At 51.7% G+C, this 19,570-nt stretch overlaps 2 protein-coding genes and 1 non-coding gene across 8 annotated transcripts; all 3 read right to left on the bottom strand.

Moving 5' to 3' along the window:
- Nucleotides 1–777: 777 nt before the first annotated feature.
- Nucleotides 778–4,647, bottom strand: VAMP2 (vesicle associated membrane protein 2). Of its 2 annotated transcripts, none has more exons than XM_004058540.4 (5): nucleotides 4,500–4,647; nucleotides 3,863–3,983; nucleotides 3,223–3,381; nucleotides 3,088–3,139; nucleotides 778–2,486 (listed from the first exon to the last, which is right to left on the bottom strand). In XM_004058540.4, coding segments are annotated over exons 1-5 (351 nt in total). In that variant the 5' UTR covers nucleotides 4,502–4,647; the 3' UTR covers nucleotides 778–2,469. The 2 variants fall into 2 exon arrangements, with proteins under 2 accessions (XP_004058588.1, XP_018868912.1); XM_019013367.3 differs by having other exon boundaries at nucleotides 4,058–4,620.
- Nucleotides 4,648–14,412: 9,765 nt separating this feature from the next.
- Nucleotides 14,413–18,356, bottom strand: TMEM107 (transmembrane protein 107). Of its 5 annotated transcripts, none has more exons than XM_004058542.5 (5): nucleotides 18,124–18,356; nucleotides 17,883–17,950; nucleotides 17,681–17,781; nucleotides 16,444–16,540; nucleotides 14,413–16,196 (listed from the first exon to the last, which is right to left on the bottom strand). In XM_004058542.5, exons 1-5 carry the CDS (start codon nucleotides 18,208–18,210, stop codon nucleotides 16,127–16,129), a joined length of 423 nt encoding a protein of 140 aa, XP_004058590.1. In that variant the 5' UTR covers nucleotides 18,211–18,356; the 3' UTR covers nucleotides 14,413–16,126. The 5 variants fall into 5 exon arrangements, with proteins under 5 accessions (XP_004058590.1, XP_018868460.1, XP_055223410.1 ...); XM_019012915.4 differs by having other exon boundaries at nucleotides 16,465–16,540; nucleotides 18,124–18,336; XM_055367435.2 differs by having other exon boundaries at nucleotides 16,465–16,540; nucleotides 17,681–17,799; nucleotides 18,124–18,336.
- Nucleotides 15,378–15,511, bottom strand: LOC115931327 (U8 small nucleolar RNA). Its single transcript, XR_004067834.3, has one exon. It is a non-coding gene; the product is annotated as a U8 small nucleolar RNA (small nucleolar RNA).
- Nucleotides 18,357–19,570: the final 1,214 nt, after the last annotated feature.

The following is a 19,570-nucleotide window of genomic DNA, read 5'->3' on the forward strand; positions in this document are numbered from 1 at the left end:
ACGTGGTTTCACTATGTTGGCCTGGCTGGTCTTGAACTCCTGACCTCGTGATCGGCCCACCTCGGCCTCCCAAAGGGCTGGGATTACTGGCGTGAGCCACCGCGGCCGGCCACTCATTGTTGAAGCACCTGGGAACAGGGATACTAAGATGCCACATCGGGGCCTCCTGGACCTACAGGCTGTGGCAGTTCAGTGTGGGGTCTAAAGTCACAAGTCATACAACAGAGTACAGGGGTAGTAGGCCATCTACAGGCAGCTCCACAACATACTCAGCTTTGTCTCTGTGAGCCTATTTAAACCACTATTTACTAACCCCGTCTGGGTGCTGGCACTGGGTTAGGCACAGAGGGGAAGACATGCTTCACAGAAATGGCCAACCACTTCATCTACTGCTGCACGGGAGCCACTGCAGAGCGTCTAGAAGTTAAATCGAGGAGTAGAAAGGAGTCCAACAGCAGGAACATGCCCCAGTAAAGGGAAACGAAAGCTGGGAACCCTAGACCATAGGGCGCACCGGGCTTAGAGACACAGGGGCTGGCTATGACACTTCCCATTACCAACTCCTAGTGCCCCCCTGTGGCCACTTTGAGAATCACACTTTGCCCTGCCCAAGGTCAGGGCCTCTTGCAAAGTCCAGTCCATTACCAATGTATCTTGTCAACCTTCCTGGTATACCTTCCGATCCAATATTATTCCCATTGGTTAAGAAAAGATCTTATTCTCCCCCCACCAAAAAAAAAGATAGAAAAAATAAAAAAGATCTTAGACAACACCTGGTTACTCATTACACATTTATTGTACATTTTCACAATCTGGATGCGCCACAGAATTGGGGGCATGGGGTGGGGGAAGAGGGGGGCAGGGGACACTGGGATAATATGGGGGGTCTAGAACACAGCACCCCCACCTCCAGCATCTCTCCTACCCTTTCACACCACAGCTTAGATATCCCTGCTCCCCCTCCACACAGAAAACCAGAAGTGTGGGGGGAAGAAAGTTTGGGGGCCCCCTCCCGTGGCAGGTTAAGGGACTGTACCCTCAAACCCTTAAAATTGTGCCATTTAAAAAGACAACAGACCCTTCCTCAATCAGTTCACCCAATGAGAGGACAGCTCTCTCTGGGCTCAATAGTCCTGGAGAGGGGCGAGCATCCCCGTTTTCCAGCAAGTCCCATACACACATTGGCAGTGACTAGTACCCCCACCCTAAATTCAGGGGGGGGCAGTCAGAGGAGCTGGGCAGTGATGGGGCAACACCCCCCAAGTTGGGGAGGAGGGTTTTCAGTCCAACCCCCAGCAGGGGTGAGGCCAGAGATTTCAGGCAGGAATTGGGGGGATTCTCTGCCCTGCCCCATTCCTCCCCAAGGCAGTGATGACCCCCACACACACACTGGTAGCCACCCCTCTCAAAAGAGATCAATTGTGGCCAACCCCCAACTCTCCTGGTGGGAGGAGGAGGTGGATCAGGCAGATGGGAGGGAAACCCCATGGGAATGTCAGTTGAGTACCCCACATGAAAACTGGGGAGCAGGAATGTAGGGAGAAACCCCAAGTGGCAGAATTATTGGTCCATCATAACATACTGAACTTCAAGACACTTACATACCAGCTGGGGGAGGGAGAGGAGGGTACAAGAGGTTTGGAAAATGAGGGTAAGGGAGGCAAACTGGACTAGAGGGGCTAGGAGGAGGCAATGCTGGGGGCCAGAGCAGCCTGGTTCCCCAAAAGCCCAGGCTCCCCACCACCTGCGGGTAATGTGCAAATGAAAATATGATACAAGAACTAATGGGGACTAACTCCTCAGTAAAAAAAGAAACACAGGTTGAGAGAAGAGTGATGGAACAAAAAGAAATGGAAAGGGATGGCAGTATGTAATGATACGCTAATTAACATGCTGGACACTCCCAAAAACCTTGGGATTCTTAGGACCAAGTGGGGCCAGTCTCAGAGCCTCCCAATGGATACAAAGAAGATGCACCTAAGGAAGCCTGGACAGGTGCTGTTTTTTGTGTTTTTTTTTTGAGGGCGGGGCAGAGGGAGCATGATGGGGAGAGGGAGGAGGAAAGAGGAAAGGAAGGCCAGGGTGCGAGGAAGGATCAGCTAAATCTGAGGGAAGAAGAAGGAAAGGAGAGGGACTATTGCATAGCAGATGCAAATGAAGGGACTTGGGGCTAGTCAGGAAGAAAGGGAAAGGGAAGGAAGGCAAGAGAGAGGAGGTGAAGGGAACCTCAGGAAGGGGTGTTAAGGACAACCGGAAAAATCATCTAGTAATAAAACTACAAACAGACCAAATATATATAATATTATATATGTATAAATAACAGCTGGCTATTTACAGGGGGACACACACGGACACACACACACACGGATCCAGGGGAGGGGGGGGCTGAAAGATATGGCTGAGAGGTGGAGGAACGGCTGAGGGTGGGGGGAGAGGCCCTTCTCTAGGCAGGGCAGACTCCTCGGGGATTTAAGTGCTGAAGTAAACTGTGGAGAGAGGGGAAGAAGATGAGGAAGAGGGAGAGGGGAGAGAAAGAGAGAGAAAAAGAAAGCAGTGTGTCAGGCCTGGCCCTGCTCCAATCCTCCCCACTCCCCAGCTGGCTGACACCCTCTCTTGGACTCAGTTTTTCCATCTACAAAGCAAGGGGCTAGTCAGGTAGGTTCTGAGGTCCCTTCCGCTCCATGGTATGGCCTTGAAGCCACAGACCCTAATCCTCTGAGCCTCTGAGACCGCAAGCTCTCAAATAATGGGGTGGTTGGCTTCTTGGTCATGTCTCAAGCCCCTGGTCCTTTCCTTTCTCCCACTCCTCAATTCCAGGGTTCTCAGACTGGGCTCTTAGGCCTAAAGGGTCCTCAATGGATACACCAGCTTTCCTATTTCCAAATGTTAACAAAACTGCCAAGAACCAGGCAAAATGCAGGCTAAATAACATCAAAGTTTTTGGCTCTAGATGAATCAGAATTGCCATTAGCAGCTATATGTGTTTTTGGCTGAAGAGTAAAAACTAGGTTAATAACCTTCAAAACCTAGAATCCACTGGGGAAACCTCTCCAGGGAAAGGGCCCCGGCCATTCTCACCCTACTCACCTATGATGATGATGAGGATGATGGCGCAAATCACTCCCAAGATGATCATCATCTGGGGGTGAGAGGCGAGGATCAGTAAGACAAACTATGATACCCCATTCACCCGCCAGTCCTCCTTCCTGTCCCCACCCTTACCTTGAGGTTTTTCCACCAGTATTTGCGCTTGAGCTTGGCTGCACTTGTTTCAAACTGGGAGGCCCCCGCCTGGAGTGCATCTGCACGGTCGTCCAGCTCGGACAGCTTCTGGTCTCGCTCCAGGACCTTGTCCACGTTCACCCTCATGATGTCCACCACCTGGGAGAAGGGCCCACGAGGCAGGGGGGTATGCCAAGGCCCCCCTCAGTGAGGGCAATCCTCAAACATGTGCCCACTGTGCCACACATGGAACATGCACCCTGATGCTGCCAGGTTAACATGCCAAGGACACACAGAACATGCCTAGCACACCTGGGGACATGCAAGGAGCACACATCGGGGCATGCTGGTGACATCTCAGATGTCATAGCAACACCCTCCCTCTATGGAACCTCAGGCGCTCTGTCCATCACCAGAGCACACCTGCCCAGGCTGGCACACCCCAGGCCAGCAAAGCTGATTAACACCCCCAGCGCCCTTCCAAGTGCGTGCTGACAGGGAGACAGGGATGGGGCATGGTATCTTTGTCCGCAAACCCACAGGCGTGAACTGTCATCACTCCCAAACCAACATGGGCCCCTACACCTATACGCCAACCCCCAGGGTCCCTCCTACTGCTTTTGACTCTCCCCACACTCACCTCATCCACCTGGGCCTGGGTCTGCTGCAGTCTCCTGTTACTGGTGAGGTTTGGAGGGGGTGCAGGGGGACCACCCTCCCCAGCCGGGGCAGCAGGGGGGGCCGTGGCAGCGGTAGCAGACCTGAGGAGCAGGGACGGATTAAGACCCAGGGCCTGCAGCCTCCCGGCCCCGCAGCCAGGGCTCCGCCCATCCACCTGTCCATCCTCGTCCCTCCAGTCCTCCTTTTCGGGAGGAAGGCCACCCGATGGAAGCCCTGGTCTCGGTCCAGCCCCGCCGCCGATGAGCTGCGTGACCTTGAGCGAGGCCCCCCCTTCCCCCCGGCCTCAGTTTCCCCGCCTGTCAACTGAGGGCGACCTCACAGATGCGATCCAGGTCGACCCGAAAAGACAGGCGGCCGCGGTGACAGGGGTGGGGCGGGGCAGGAGGACACTGGGTCCGCTCCTTCCCGCGGCCATCGCCCGAGCCGGCCAGCCCGGGACGCGGGGCTCCTCGGCCGCCCGCGCGCAGTCACCGGCTTGGGCCTGGCCCCGGGGCGCGGGGAACGCAGGAGAGACCCCGGGCACTCCCCACGGCCGGTTGCCAAGGGCGGCGGCCGGCGCAGGGAAGCGCGGTGAGGGTGGCGGGCGGCCGACTCACATGGCGGGGGCAGCGGGCGGAGGACTTGGCAGCGGCAGTGATGGCGGCGGCGGCTCGCGCTGGCTCCGACTGGCGCTGGCTGCCCGGGACGGAAAGATGGCGGCCGCGCGTCACCCGCATCCGGGCACTGCGGGCGGGGGCGGGGCGCCGCGGGAGACGCGTCGGGAGCGGGGCCGCGGGGGCGGGGCGCTGCGGGGCGGGGGTCGTGCCGGGCAGGACCACGGGCCCCGCGCCACCATGCCCCGGCAGCTCCCTCGGCACTCGCGGGACCCCAAGGCGGGCTGCTGCGGCTTCCCCAAACCCACCGCCACCCCACCCTGTCTGACCGCAGCCGCCCCCAAACCGCCTGCCACCTGCCCCTTAGAGCACAACGCAGCCTGGCCCGACACCTAACCCCCAGACCACTCCCTCAATCGTGAACCCGGTAAACCAGCCTGCACCCCACACAGCCCAAGGTCTTGCCCCGCGCCCAGGTCCCAGCACCTAGCGACCCGCCTTCAGCACTTGGAATGGGCTGGAGTTGGGAAATCAGAGAGGGCCAGTGCAGGTGCTGGGGCAATATCGAGAGCGGGGACCTTGCTGCTAGGGTGGAGAGGAGTGGGGGAGATTGGTCCCAACCCATCACCTCTGGTGGATGTCTCAGAGGAAGCCTGGGGTCCCTGGCCACTGGGTAGGAGGGTAGGAAGAAAAGATGAGGCAGGATCTTCCCGCCCAAACAAGTCCAGGGGGCGGAGGACGGGGGAGTGTCTACAGGGTGTGGGGAGGGGGCTGCCCCGCCTCACGGTTAAGGTTCAGACTAGGGGTACTTAACCGCTGGAGCAGGCCCGACTGAGGTGGGGTGAGCTGAGGACCCCGAGGAGGAGGGTACAAGGCTGCCGGGGGTGATGGGGGCAGGGGCTGCTTCAAGTGGTGGCTGCTGACTGGCCAAGACCTAGCTTTGCCCCAGGCTTGGGTCAGCGACCCGACTGCAGGAAAGGGCTCAGGCTTTGGTCCCAGGCACAGGGCCTGGGCCAAAAAAAAAAAAAAAAAAGCCTTTTTTTCTTTTTCTCTCATTTTTTTTTCTTTAGTAGTAGGCACAGTGGGCACAGGTTACAAGGTGCTGCTTTACATGCGTATTCGCCTCGCAGGTGTGACCTTGGACCGTTGCCCTCCTCTCTCTGGACCCCAAATACATTGCATATGTAGGTACTAAATCCATATTTGTTAAATGGCTTGATGTGGATAACATAGGAGATTATCCCTGGCTGGTCTCCATTAGGACCTCTAAGCACACCCAGCAGCTGTATACACTCCCACCCAGCTTGTCAGAGAAGATGGGACCAGGGGAGCTGTCGCTCTGGTGGAGTGCAGGGGGTCAAAGCAAGCCTCAAGGGTGCAGGAGGCATTTTAGGCGAGGCCCTTTGGCCCTGGGGTGGGGGTGCTTACTATATCCCTGGAAGGTGCAGGGAGGCTGATGGCCTTGATCTCTAAGACAAACCGGAACCAGCTTCCTCCCTCCCCCACCCTGGCTTCCCAGGGCCTCCCGGTGTGAGATCCTCCCCCACTGCAGTGCCCCACCCGCTCCCCACAGAAGCCCGAAGAGTGGCTCTGTCACCAGAGGTGTCATTTCCCAGCTGTCTGTGGGAGGTGAGTGAGCAGGGAATGTGTGTGCTGGGTGTGGGAACTCAGCCCAATCTAAGAGAAGATACTCTTGGCTTCCTCCCCCTCAGAGGAGCAGCCGCGTCCCTGGTCCTTGTGCACTGACAGTCCCGGGTGGCTCAGCCTATGTGATGAGAAAGAAAAGAGCAGCTTCCATGGGGGTCTCAGATCATGCTATGAGATGCTGGCTCCTGCTTTTTGGTCTTGAGATGATTCCTCTTTCTAGTCAGAGAACAAAGATGCCAAATTCCAGCCTTTTAAGTTCAAAACCCTCAGTGTCTGTCAGGGTATAAATAAGACATGGAGGATTGGAAGAGGCAGGCACAGGAAGCCCTTCCGCCCCCAGTTGGACACCCTGCACTAACTGAGGGGAGCCTAGTGCAGAGCCAGACAAGACATTTGATGCTGGTTTGGGGGTGATGTGGAAGGGACAGAGCCCCAGATACACGGTCAAGGCCAGGGGTCGTGCTATTGCTATTGGATCGTGGGGACGGCAGCAGCAGAGTAGAAATGAGGGCATGTGTGACCCACAGGGATGAAGGGCCCAGGAGGATTCATCTCAGAAAGAGGACTCTCATCCAGCAGCCCCTTCCCACCCCACCCCACCTAGGCTGTGGCTCAGAGGAACTCCCCAAATTTAGATCAATGGTGGAGGTGGGAGAAGGAGTGGGATGATGGAGTTCACCTGGAAGTGACTGAGAGAATGTTTTCTGCAGGCAGGTAGAATGGAGACCCAAGTAGAGGTAAGTTGAACAATAGAAAAATAATGTATTTGCATAACTCAGATTTGGCTTCTACATGTACCGGCTGCGGGAATTGGCCAATGATTTTCTAGGGCACACCCCCAAGACTCATTCAAAGGATGTAGGGGCTCAAGGTGATGGTGATGTAGGCAACAGAGACCACACTTTCTTTTTCTTTTCTTTTTTTTTTTTTTCTTTTTTGAGACAGAGTCTCTGTCTGTCACCCAGGCTGGAGTGCAATGGCGCGATCTCTGCTCACTGCAAGCTCCGCCTCCCGGGTTCACGCCATTCTCCTGCCTCAGCCTCCCGAGTAGCTGGGACTACAGGCGCCCACCACCACGCCCGGCTAATTTTTTGTATTTTTAGTAGAGACAGGGTTTCACCGTGTTAGCCAGGGTGGTCTTGATCTCCTGACCCCGTGATCCGCCCGCCTCGGCCTCCCAAAGTGCTGAGATTACAGGCGTGAGCCACCGCGCCTGGCCGAGACCACACTTTCATAAATGCTTTCTTTCATTTTTTATTTTTATTATTATTTATTTATTTATATTTAAGATGGAGTTTCGTTCTTGTTGCCCAGGCTGGAGTGCAATGGTGCGATCTCGGCTCGCTGCAACCTCCACCTCCCGGGTTCAAGTGATTCTCCTGCCTCAGACTCCCAAGTGGCTGGGATTACAGGAGTGCACCACCACGCCTGGCTAATTGTTTTGTACTTTTAGTAGAGACGGGATTTCACCATTTTGGCCAGGCTGGTCTCGAACTCCTGACCTCAGATGACCCACCCACCATGGCCTCCCAAAGTGCTGGGATTACAGGCGTGAGCCACCACGCCCGGCCTTATTTCGTAATTTTTTTTTTCTCTTCAGACAATTACTGGTTTAGAAGTCAGCCGGGCGCAGTGGTTCAGGTCTGTAATCCCAGCACTCTGGGAGGCCCAGGCGGGCGGATCACGAGGTCAGGAGATTGAGACCATCCTGGCTAACACAGTGAAACCCCATCTCTACTAAAAATACAAAATATTAGCCAGGCGTGGTGGCGGGCGCCTGTAGTCCCAGCTACTCGGGAGGCTGAGGCTGGAGAATGGCGTGAATCCGGGAGGCGGAGCTTGCAGTGAGCAGAGATCGCACCACTGCACTCCAGCCTGGGCTACAGAGAGACTCCGTCTCAAAAAAAAAAAAAAAAAGAAAGAAAGGAGCTGGGTCGTTCCCACACTGACTCATGAACTTGCTTCATCCACATGAATCAAACCTGACTGAACTTATAATTAATTTCAGAGGCCTGTGTGTCTCTCAGTGCAGCTTGTGAAGTAAAGGCCTTCTAATGAGTAATAGAAAGGTCAGCCCTCCACCATTGCAATCAGCTGTGACGTCTGGTGAACCCTCCAGGCCAGAAGGTTCTCAGAGCTGCCTGTCCAGCTCTGGGCTCCTGGAAGGAGGGGACACTCCAGGGACCGACTGTGTGCCAGACAGTTGGCATGGATTGCCACATGTGCTCAATTTGTTTTTATTTTTACTTATTTTTGAGACGAAGTCTCACTCTTTCGCCAGGCGTGATCTCGGCTCACTGCAACCTCTGCCTCCTGGGTTCAAGAGATTCTCCTGCCTCAGCCTCCCGAGTCCCTGGGATTACAGGCGTCCGCCACCATGCCTGGCTAATTTTTCTATTTTTAGTAAAGACAGGGTTGCGCCATGTTGGCCAGGCTGGTCTCAAACTCCTGACTTCAGGTGATCCGCCCACCTTGGCCTCCCGAAGTTCTGGGATTACAGGTGTGAGCCACTGTGCCCGGCCTTTTTAATTATTTTTTTTGAGGCAGTCTCCCTGTCACCCAAGCTGGAGTGCAGTGGCACAAGCTTGGCTCACTACAACCTCTGCTAATTTTTCTGTTTTTAGTAGAGACAGGGTTACGCCATGTTGGCCAGGCTGGTCTCAAACTCCTGACTTCAGGTGATCTGCCGACCTTGGCCTCCTGAAGTGTTGGGATTACAGGCGTGAGCCAATGCACCCGGTCAAGAATGTGTCTCTTTTTGTATTAAAGCATAATGTAAACACATAAAGTGGTATCTTTTTAATATGTGAAGTTCTCTCTGAACAAGTACCAAGCACAGTGCCAGAAACGAGGCAGGCAAATGAATAATAAACTATGGTGAGTGCATAGCAGGCAGATAGACTGCTAACGGGAAGGATGTGTTTGGGCGGGACCTATGTGCCCAGTATTCTGTAAGGACAGTCCTAGTTGGGCTGGCGAAGCACTGATCACTTTTTACTGGTTCGACCAGGGAACCAGCCAGCAGAGCAGGCCCAGGCCCCTGGCCACTGGGAACAGGGCAGTGTGGGTGGTCGGGGTGCCACATGCCAGAGCCCTATATGGGTGGGAGAAGACATAGGCAGATCAGAATCTCCTGGGATTGGGTGCGTGAAAGGACTCCTGGTTCCAGTCCCTCACTCTCCAACCCTCCATTCATTAGAGATTCACTGGGTTTAACAAGCTCCTCTTGTTTTGAAAGGGGGAGGAATTCTCCTCTAGATAGAGAGGTTGTCAAGAACCCACATCTTCCTTTTTATTTATTTATTTAATTATTTTTGAGATGGAGTCTCACTGTCCCCCAGGCTGGAGTGCAGTGGTGCCATCTTCTGCCTCCTGGGTTCAAACAATTCTCCTGCCTCAGCCTCCTGAGTAGCTGGGATTACAGGCGCCTGCCATTAAGGCCAGCTGATTTTTGTATTTTTAGTAGAGACGGTTTCACCATGTTGGGCAGGCTGGTCTCGGACTCCTGACCTCAGGTGATCCACCTGCCTCGGCCTCCCAAAGTGCTGGGATTACAGGCATGAGCCACGGCACCTGGTTGACATCTTATTACCTTCCATATTACATGCCAAGCCCAGAGCCTGGCAGGTAGCAGGTGTTCAATAAACATTTGTTTAATTGAGTCAACTGATTTGGCCTAACAGTCAGGAGACTTGGGTTCTAGTCCCAGCTTTCCCACTCTGCATGGTGTCCTGGAGCAAATGCCTTTCTCCTGGGGCCTCATTTTTCTCATTTGTTAAGTGAGGGCTCTCTCATTCTACAATGCCAGGCATTGTGCTGGTATCAGAAGCTACAATAATAAACACAAAGAGAGATTATTAAAACAGCATGATCTTTGCTGTGATGGACTTAATGACCAAGACACTTGCCAACCCTCCTCAAACGGATTAAACCAAAAAAGAAGAATCTTGTAACTAGAACACAGCTAGAAACAGCAGGATCCAGGTCCTCAAAAGATGCCATCGGGGATCTGTCTCTCTGTTCTTCAGCTATGCTTGCCTCTGGCATAGCTTCATTTCCACACAGGCAACATAAGCAGCTGCAGGCTCACATTTGTTTAAAATGTTATAGTTTTATATATATTTATATCTAGTTTATAGAGATGGGGGGTCTCACCATGTTTTCCAGACTGGTCTCAAACTTCTGGCCTCAAGTGATCCTCCGGCCTTAACCCCCCAAAGTGCTGGGATTACAGGTGTGAGCTACCATGCCCGGCCCCAAAAATGTTATAGTTTTTAAATTTTTATTTGTTTTTTCAGAGACATGGTCTCACTCTGTCACCCAGGAGGGAGTGCAGTGGCACAATCAAAGCTCACTGCAGCCTCGAACTGCTGGGCTCAAGTGATCCTCCCACCTTAGCCTCCCAAGTAGCTGGGACCACAGGCGGAGACCACCACATCCACATCCAGCTAATTTTTAAAATTTTTTGTAGAGATGGGGGTCTCATTATGTTGCCTAGGCTGGTCTCACACTCCTGGGCTCAAACAGTCCTCCTGCCTTGGCCTCCCAAAGTTCTGGGATTACAAGTGTGAGCCACTGCACTCAACCTTGTATATTAAACACACACACATGCACACACACACACACACACAATTTATCTTCAGAATTTCAAAAGTTCAAAAGAGCATATGCAGAAAGTTTCTCCCCCACCCTGTATCCCAGCCACTCAATCTGCTTTCTCACAACAGCCAATACTCCCGGTTGCCTGCACCTCCTTTCAGAAGTGGTCCATGCATATGTAAGCAATCATGTTTGTAGTTTTCCCCTTTTTTACACCAATGGAAGCAAACTACATGCACTTTTCTGCACCTTGCTTTTGTCACTTAATGTATCTTGTATATTGTACCATTATACTGCATAAAATTCCCTTTCTTCTGGTGGCGTAGTATTCCACAGTATGGATGTATCAGAATGTAACCAGTCCCCTACTGACAGACATTTAGGTTGTTTCTAGCCTTTTGCCAATACAAACAAAGGTGCAGAGAATATCCTACACATTCCCCTTTCAACTGTGTGCAAATCTGTAGGGCTAATTCTTAGATATGAAAATACTAGTCAGGTGTGGTGGCTCACACCTGTATTCCCAGCTACTTGGGAGGCTGCAGTGGGAGGCTCACTTTAGCCTAGGATTCCCAAGGCTTCAGTGAGCCATGATCATGTCACTGCACTCCAACCTGGGCAACAGAGTGAGACCCTGTCTCAAAAACAATAAAAATAACAAAAATAAATTCTAGGTCAAAGGAATAGGTGTTTGTGATTTTGATTTTCATGGGAATTGCTAAATTGCTCTCCATAGATGTGTTACCAGCTTTTACTCCCACCAGCAAATAGGCAACGCCTGTTTGCCCACACCCCCTCCAACACTCTATGAAACTTTTTGGTGATTACAAATATGCTAAGTTGAAACATGATCTGCATTTCTCATTGATGAATGAGGTTAGGCATCTTTTCATATAGTTGAGAGTTTTTTTATTTCCTTACCAGTGAAATTTCTGTAGAAACGTTTTGTACAGTTTTATTGGGTTATTGGTATTTATCTTGTAAATCTGTAGATATATATATGTCAAAATTAGTCCTTTCTCTACAATATGAATTTAAAATATTCCCCCTAGATTATCATCTATTCTTTAACTTTTGCTTATAATTTTTTTTACTATGCATAGTTTTAACATTCTAATATATATTTAAAGTGTGTGAGTGTTTTCATTTATGCCTTCAGTGTTTTATTACCATACTTTGAGACTTCGAGACCAGCCTGGGCAACAAAGCGAGACCCCGTCACTACAAAAAAGTTAAAAAATTAGCTGGGTGTGTTTTTACCCGCCTGTGGTCCCAGCTACTCCGGAGGCAGAGGTGGGAGGATTGTTTGAACCCAGAAGGTCAAGGCTGCAGTGAGCTGTGAAGGCAACACTGCACTCCAACCTGGGTGACAGAGTAAGACTCCGCCTCAAAACAAAACGAAAAAAGCCATCAAAATTAGCCAGTAGTGGCAGTAGGTGCTTGTAATCCCAGCTACTAGGGAGGCTGAGGTGGGAGGATTGCTTGAGCCTGGGGCAGCTGAGGCTGCAGTGAGCTATGATCATGCCGCTGCACTCCTGCCTGAGCCACAGGGCAAGACCTTGTCTCAAAAATAATAATAATAGGGCTAAGCACGGTGGCTCACATCTGTAATCCCAGCACTTTGGGAGACTGAGGTGGGCAGATCACCTGAGGTCAGGAGTTCGAGACCAGCCTGGCCAACATGGTGAACCTCCCCCTCAACCCCTGTCTCTTCTACAAATACAAAAATTAGCCAGGTGTGGTGGCACGCACTTGTAATCCCAGCTACTTGGGTGGCTGAGGCAGGATAATCACTTGAACCTGGGACGCGGAGGTTGCAGTGAGCCGAGATCGCGCCATTACACTTCAGCCAGGGCGACAGAGGGAGGCTCCATCTCAAAAAAAAAAAAAAAAAAGAGGGGAGGGGAGGGGAGGGGAGGGGAGGGGAGGGGAGGGGAAGGGAGATCAGCCGGGCGTGGCAGCATATGTCTGTAGTCCCAGCTACTTGGGAGGCTAAGGCAGGGGAATCGCTTGAACACGGGAGGCGGAGGTTGCAGTGAGTCGAGATCGCACCACTGCGCTCCAGCCTGGCGACAGAGCGAGACTCCGTCTCAAAAAGAAAAAAAAAATTAAGTTATTCAAAATATAAGGTTAAAAGTTCCAAGATTTATTTGAATACTTTTATGCTTTTGTTTTTGTGTTTTTTTTTAAGACAGAGACTCCCTCTGTCACCCAGGCTGAAGGGCAGTGGCGCGATCTCAGCTCACTGCAACCTCCGTCTCCCGGGTTCAAGCGATTCTCCTGCCTCAGCCTCTCGAGTAGCTAGGATTATAGGCACACGCCACCACGGCCGACTAATTTTTGTATTTTTAGTAGAGACGGGGTTTCACCATGCTGGCTAGGCTGTTCTTGAACTCCTGACCTCAGGTGATCTGCCCACCTCAGCCTCCCAAAGTGCTGAGATTAAAGGCGTGAGCCACCGCGCCCAGGCTAATTATTTTATTTTATAGCATGCTTTTATTTCCAGGAAGAGTCCAGGCTTCTCTTTTCCCAAAAGTTCCAGCAATAGTCCTGTTGTCAAGGTTTATGCTTGAACCAATCACCGCGCCCAGGAAAACAGAATGAGCCTAGAGAGGAATGGTAGGGAGGGAATGGCTGTCAGCCTCTTCCTAACCACGCAGACTAAGAATAAGGGAGGGTCTCCCAAAAGAAAATGGTGGTGCTGCCGGGCGCAGTGCCTCACGCCTGTAATCCCAGCACTTTGGGAGGCCGAGGCTGGCGGATCACAAGGTCAGGAGATCGAGACCAGCCTGAACAACATGGTGAAACCTCGTCTCTACTAAAAATACAAAAATTAGCCGGGCATGGTGGCGCGCGCCTGTGATCCCAGCTACTCAAGAGGCTGAGGCAGGAGAATCGCTTGAACCCGAGAGGCCGAGGTTGCAGTGAGCCGAGATTGCGCCATCGCACTCCAGCCTGGGCGACAGAGCGAGACTCCCTCTCAAAAAAAAAAAAAAAAAAAAAGAAAGAAAGAAAGAAAGAAAGAAAAAGAAAAGAAAAAGAGAAAATGGTGGTGCTATTACCAGAAAGAAAGGATGGATACTGAACTGGCAAAAACAGATGTCTACTATGATGGGAGAATCCCAAGACCCAGTCAACTCAGGGAAAAAACACTGAGCAGTTACCACAGGCCTGACACTCTGCTACCCTTCTCCCCTGACAGCAGTGGCCGGCGCCTGTAATCCCAGCTACTCGGGAGGCTGAGGCAGGAGAATCGCTTGAACCAGGGAGGCAGAGGTTGCAGATCGCGCCACTGCACCCTAGCCTGGGCGACAGAGCAAGACTCCATCTCAAAAAAAAAAAAAAAAAAAAAAAAAAAAAGTGTGAGTGTGGATGAGGGAACTGAGGCAGAAAGAGGGAAAGTGACCTCCTGCCCATCACACGGCCAAAAAGAGAAAAAACCACACTGGGACCCCGGCAGGCAGTCTGCCTGCAGAGCTTGTTCCTGTAGTCCTGGCCCTGGGCTAGGGCTCACATAAGTGAGCTGAGATCTGGAAACCAGCAGCATCTAGTTGATGTTTGAAAACAAGAGATGGATGAAGTCACCCGAAGAGCAGTGATCACCAGCACTTACGGGGGAAGCAGAAGAGACAACCCAGTATTATGTCCCCAGTAACTGACACACTGCAGGTACTCAATAAGTATTTATTGAATTAATGTAAGAAGGAACAACCAGAACAGTATAATAGTAGGCAAACCAGGTGAACCACTGTTTCAAAACTAAGGGAGAAAAAAGTGCAAAAGAGGGGAGTGGGAGAAACGCGGTGGCTCATGCCTGTATCCTAGCACTTTAGGAGGCCTAGAGGCCTAGTGGGGAGGACGGCTTGAGCCCAGGAGTTTGGGACCAGCTTGGGCAACACAGTGAGACCCTGTCTCTATAGAAAATTTTAAAACTTAAGCAGGTGTGGTGGTGCTCACCTGTAGTCCCAGCTACTTGGGAGGCTGATGCAGGAGGATCATCTGAGCCTGGGAGTTTGAAGCTGCAGTGAGCCATGATCCCACCACTGCACACTGAAGTCTAGCCTGGGCAACAGAGTGAGACTGTCTCAAAAAAAAAAAAAGAGGGGGGTGGTCAACATACCATATGCTGAAGAGAGGTCAATCTCAAGTCTGAAAAGTGACTCTGGATTTGGGAAGAAGTCATTGGTGATGATCAGTTTCTTGGGGGTGTACTGGTAGATTTTTAACAACCAACTCTCCAAAAACAAATGTAACCATGTATATACATCTGCGCCGTGCACTCTTGCCTTGGCGACAGACCAAGACCCTACCTCAAGGAAAAAGAAATACAGTTCCTATGGGCAACAACCATGTGCACAAGACTACAGATATTTACCGATGTGCAATGTTTCCTGAGAAGTGAGCGTTAAAGTTATCAAACAACAAAAAACAATGAGTCCATTTGTATTATTTCACTCCCTAAATTCTAGAAAACAACAAAAACCAAATCACAATTTTCAAGAACAAGCAAATTTAGCAAAACTGCAAAACACACAAACAGCGAAATTATCACAGTCAGAACTTCATAACTACGAGTAACTACGTCTATGGATATCTATCAGTCAACGTAACAAATGAAAATGATCGTCAGAGAGAATCAGATAGGAGCAATCAGGGTGTTGTAAGTCCCGACTACGCAGAGACGTTAATCACGTTTCATGCATCTCCAATCATCATATTCTAATCTGCCCTCCAAAGGAGGAACAGGTAAGGATTATCCCACCTGACGATACACATAAACAGGCGACATTCCGCACTCAGTGTAAAAGATTCCGTTACAAGCTAGGGTGAGTTCATAACGCGCTGGTATGAGCAATCCTATTATTTAGCGTCCTTCCAGTTGTTTTGCCATATTTGCTTGCACATTTTTTAAAATTTTTTTTTCATTCGGCTGCCGAAAAGGAATAAATTACTTCTTCCCAGAATGCTCCGATCAGTTACGTGCCGGACGTTCTAACTGTACGCACTTTCTATTTACATATCTCCGCCCACTCCCTTCCGCCAGGCACCTACCGTAATAACCAAAATAGAAGCGATACCAAGTATCTTACGGTCTGCAGGACTAGAAAACAGCGTTGTTTTTTTTTTCTTCAGTAGTTCAGCCATCTCAATTGTCCCCTAAAACTGTATATAAGTCTTAATGTTACTACAAAACATATTTTATTACAAAGCACTAAATACAATGCGGATAATCCCAGACTCAAGACGTAATTATTCCAACACATATCCTCCAGCAGAAGCAGTTTCCGAGGGGAAAACCGAAGCCTATGCCTTCCTTCTTCCAGGAATACGAAGCGGCCCTTGCCCCTGTAGCCTTCGTCCTTAGGTTCCCGTCATGAAGGTAATCAGAAGGGTTTCTTTTTCAGCCCAAAGACGGTGACGAATAAAGCCATTTCAGTGACAGCTGGAAGGGCACTACCAAGGCAAGTGGTAGATTCAGAAACCCTTTCAATATAAATACCCAAATCTCCAAACCAGAGACCCCACCTCTGAAAGTGTAGGGCAGGTGGCATGGGGGGTAGGGGATGAAACTTTAAAAGACTACAGGATGTTGAGTGGATCTGGTATCTCACACATGGAGGAAAGGGCTGGGTAGGGGAAAAACCTTCAGGTTTAGGGCCAACCTTCCTCCCTCATCCCCAAATATTGGATGCTACCACACCTGCAGAAGACAAAAATGTACCAATACGTAGTGCACTCCCAACGCTCGAATATGAAGAAGGACAGGGCCACGGATGCACTACAGTGAGCCCCAATGGCTTGGGAAGGCACCAGATTAAGGAAAGTCTTTGGATCGACAGACAGTGATGGGTCAGAAAAGGCTAGTGGTGGGGCTGGCATCTGCATTCAGGTTCATCCCTTGCTCCCTCACCATGTTTCAAGGGCTAGAGTCAGCAGCTCTGACTTCTGAATTTTAGGACAGTCATGTGAGGAGAGACCAGAAGTGACTGCACAGATCGGACCTCAGGCTACCCTACCCCTTATCTGTGGGCCAGCCTGGATCCTTCAGATGAGAGGTAAGAGTAGGCTCTCCTTCTGCTATGCCACAAAGGAGTGCTGACAGCGACTTAATATGCGCTGGAATCAGCCTCCAGTGTCCTGGTCCTCCCGGTCCACAATTCTCTGACCCATGTGCCTCATCTCCTTTGCCTCTTCTGAGTTCCCAGTGCTCGCTTCCGTTGCCTTTTCTGAGTTCCCATTGTGCTTTATATCTTTTGTTTGTTTTTTGACAGAGTCTTGCTCTGTTGCCCTGGCTGGAGTGCAGTGGCACGATCTCAGCTCACTGCAACCTCTGCCTCCCGGGTTCAAGCAATTCTCCTTCCTCAGTCTCCTGAGTAGCTGGGATTACAGGAGTGCGCCGCCACGCCCGACTAATTTTTGTATTTTTAGTAGAGACGGGGGTTTCACCATGTTGGTCAGGCCGGTCTCGAACTTCTGACCTCAGGTGGTCCACCTGCCTCGGCCTCCCAAAGTGCTGGGATTACATGCGTGAGCCATCGCGCCTTGCCTGTGCTTTCTATCTTCACACACTTCTATAGCACAGTGCTTATCACACTGAATTACAGATTTGTATCTACCTCCTCCTCACGGTAAAAAGAAACGGTGGGGTTTTTATTATTACTATTATTTTTGTAGACATGGGGTCTCACTATGTTGCCTCCTGCCTGCGCCTCCCACAGTGCGGGGATTACAGACGTGAGCCAACATGCCTGGCCAAAAACTGTATTTTACTCTCATTTTGGGATTTTAAGTGCCTAGTAAACAGCAGGATTTAGCACATGGTTGAAGATCTTTGAACTGGAAGGATTGGCTACAGCAGACACTATTGTGTCAGGTGGCTGAAGGGAGTCCTGATAGAAGTGGGTCGTGTGGGAAAGGTGGGCAGGCAGAAAGGATACAGATGAGGCTCTGGGTGCTGTTGAACATGGAGACTCCTGAGAGGAAACCGGCCAGCTCCACTGCAAAGAGGCCCAGGGTGGCAGAGAGCGCGGCCACCAGCCTGCAGAGAGGAAGTGGACTGGCCCAGGCCTTTGGACTTCTTCTAAGACCCCTCCACTCCCACCACCTCTTCGTTCTGGCCACCCCGTCCCAAGAGCTCACTGAATGTCCTGCTTGTCGTACTCCTCGGGGGTGAACGTCAGAGGCAGGCAGGCCTGTATGTTGCTGTCCTGGGAGCAGGGCACAGGAAGAGAAGTGAAAAAGGGGCAGGCTGCAGGGCAGGCCTGGGGGCGGCGGGAAACAAGAAAACCCAAGAGGGTAAGACACTGGGAGGGGGCAGGGTAGGACTAGGACCACTCAGAGATGGGAATGGGGACGGATTGAGTGCAGCCGTGGGTCTTACCCGGGACCAGAATAAGGTGATGACGACCACCAGATGCGCCAGGAGCGTCAGGAAGCGAGAGGGCACAAGCCCTGAGACCCGGCCCATGGCCCTCGGGGACAAGGGCGGCGGTCTCTGAGGCTGAAAGTTCAGAGACAGCAACTCCTGAAGTCTCCCCGCAAGCCGACAAATCTAGACGAACGCCCCCTTCCCGCCCGCTCAGGCACCGCCCAGTTGCCGTGGTAACCGTATACGCGGGCTCGGCGCCGCGTTCTCGGAAAACCTCGCGAGAGCAGTACATTCTCCGGCTGCTGCGGGTCTCTCAGGGCCAGCGAAGGTCAAGGGTACCCGAAGGCGCTTCTAACCTAACGGCTGGGTACCCGCACCCAGCCAGGCCCTTTGTTCCTCAGAGGGTGCGAGGTGGCACAGCCCCGCAGCGCCCGATCTGCCCACGCAGGGCCGATGAACGGAAACCCACCCTGGCCTAGCTTGGGGACACCAATGCTTCTGCGGTTGCCCACGCCGGGAGCGGCCCCCAGCCCCAGCTACGCTGCCCAGTTGTGGATCACTTGAGACCGCTGCCACCGCCACGCCGGGCTGAGTTCCCCGCCATGCCGAAGACTCAGACCTGCTCCCCTTCCCCTCCTCTGCATGCCTTTAGCTTCCCACCAAGCTGGGCCTGATAAACAAGGGACCCGAACCTGGAGAGGCCGGTGTTCCTGGACTGCTCTGCAGTCACAGATTGTCACGGAGCCCCTGGTTGTCTGAGGACCCCAGGCCTGAACCTTCCTTGAGGAAGACTGATTTCTTTCAGACTACTTTGCTCAGTTTGGTGAGGGATTTGCAGAGTGCAAAAAATGCCCAGCGTCCTTAAACTAGCATGGGGATAAGAGCAGAGCAAGGTGGCTGGAAAGGGTGGGAGTGGACGAAGGGAATGGGACAGTCCCTGCGTCTCTGGGAGGCTTGGAGCCGGCTGGAAGGGAAACTCAACTCAGATTTCTTTGTCTCTTGGAGGTGCTGGGCCTCCGACATTGCCCAGCTACAGTCCAAGAAGCTCTTATCATCGGCGACCTCATGACCTTTGGGCCTCAGCGCAGGTCCCTGCAGATCTGAAAGTTCTTTAATTGCTGAGTCAAGTCCCATCCTCAAGGAACCTCCCGGCCCATCTCCCAGGAGAACAATCTCTTCCTACTCCCTACTCCCCATCTCAGTGCTTTTAGCCAGTCTAAACTACAAGCCCAAGAGGCATTTCTCATTCCTTCAACAAACATTTTTATATGTTTATTGATTACCTAGTATTCTAGTCAGGGAGATCAACAACAGACATGCAAACAAATAAATCCGTAAGATAATAGGTGCTACAAACAGGGAAAAGCGGGCTGGGCACTGTGGCTCACACCTGTAATCCCAGCGCTTTAGGAGGCCTAGGAGGGCGGATCACCTGAGGTCAGGAGTTCGAGACCAGACT

Source organism: Gorilla gorilla, chromosome 19 (genome assembly GCF_029281585.2).
Source record: "Gorilla gorilla gorilla isolate KB3781 chromosome 19, NHGRI_mGorGor1-v2.1_pri, whole genome shotgun sequence".
Classification (NCBI taxonomy): Eukaryota; Metazoa; Chordata; class Mammalia; order Primates; family Hominidae; genus Gorilla; species Gorilla gorilla.

Coding starts and splice junctions, on each gene's coding strand:
- VAMP2 (XM_019013367.3), bottom strand. Junction 3,382..3,862: donor CCCAGGCCCAGGTGGATGAG/GTGAGTGTGGGG, acceptor CCCTTCTCCCAG/GTGGTGGACATCATGAGGGT. Junction 3,140..3,222: donor ACTGGTGGAAAAACCTCAAG/GTAAGGGTGGGG, acceptor TCTCACCCCCAG/ATGATGATCATCTTGGGAGT.
- TMEM107 (XM_055367434.2), bottom strand. CDS start 18,210: ATGGGCCGGGTCTCAGGGCTTGTGCCCTCTCGCTTCCTGACGCTCCTG. Junction 17,951..18,123: donor TCACCTTATTCTGGTCCCGG/GTAAGACCCACG, acceptor CCCTGCTCCCAG/GACAGCAACATACAGGCCTG. Junction 17,800..17,882: donor TACGACAAGCAGGACATTCA/GTGAGCTCTTGG, acceptor GGCCTGGGCCAG/TCCACTTCCTCTCTGCAGGC.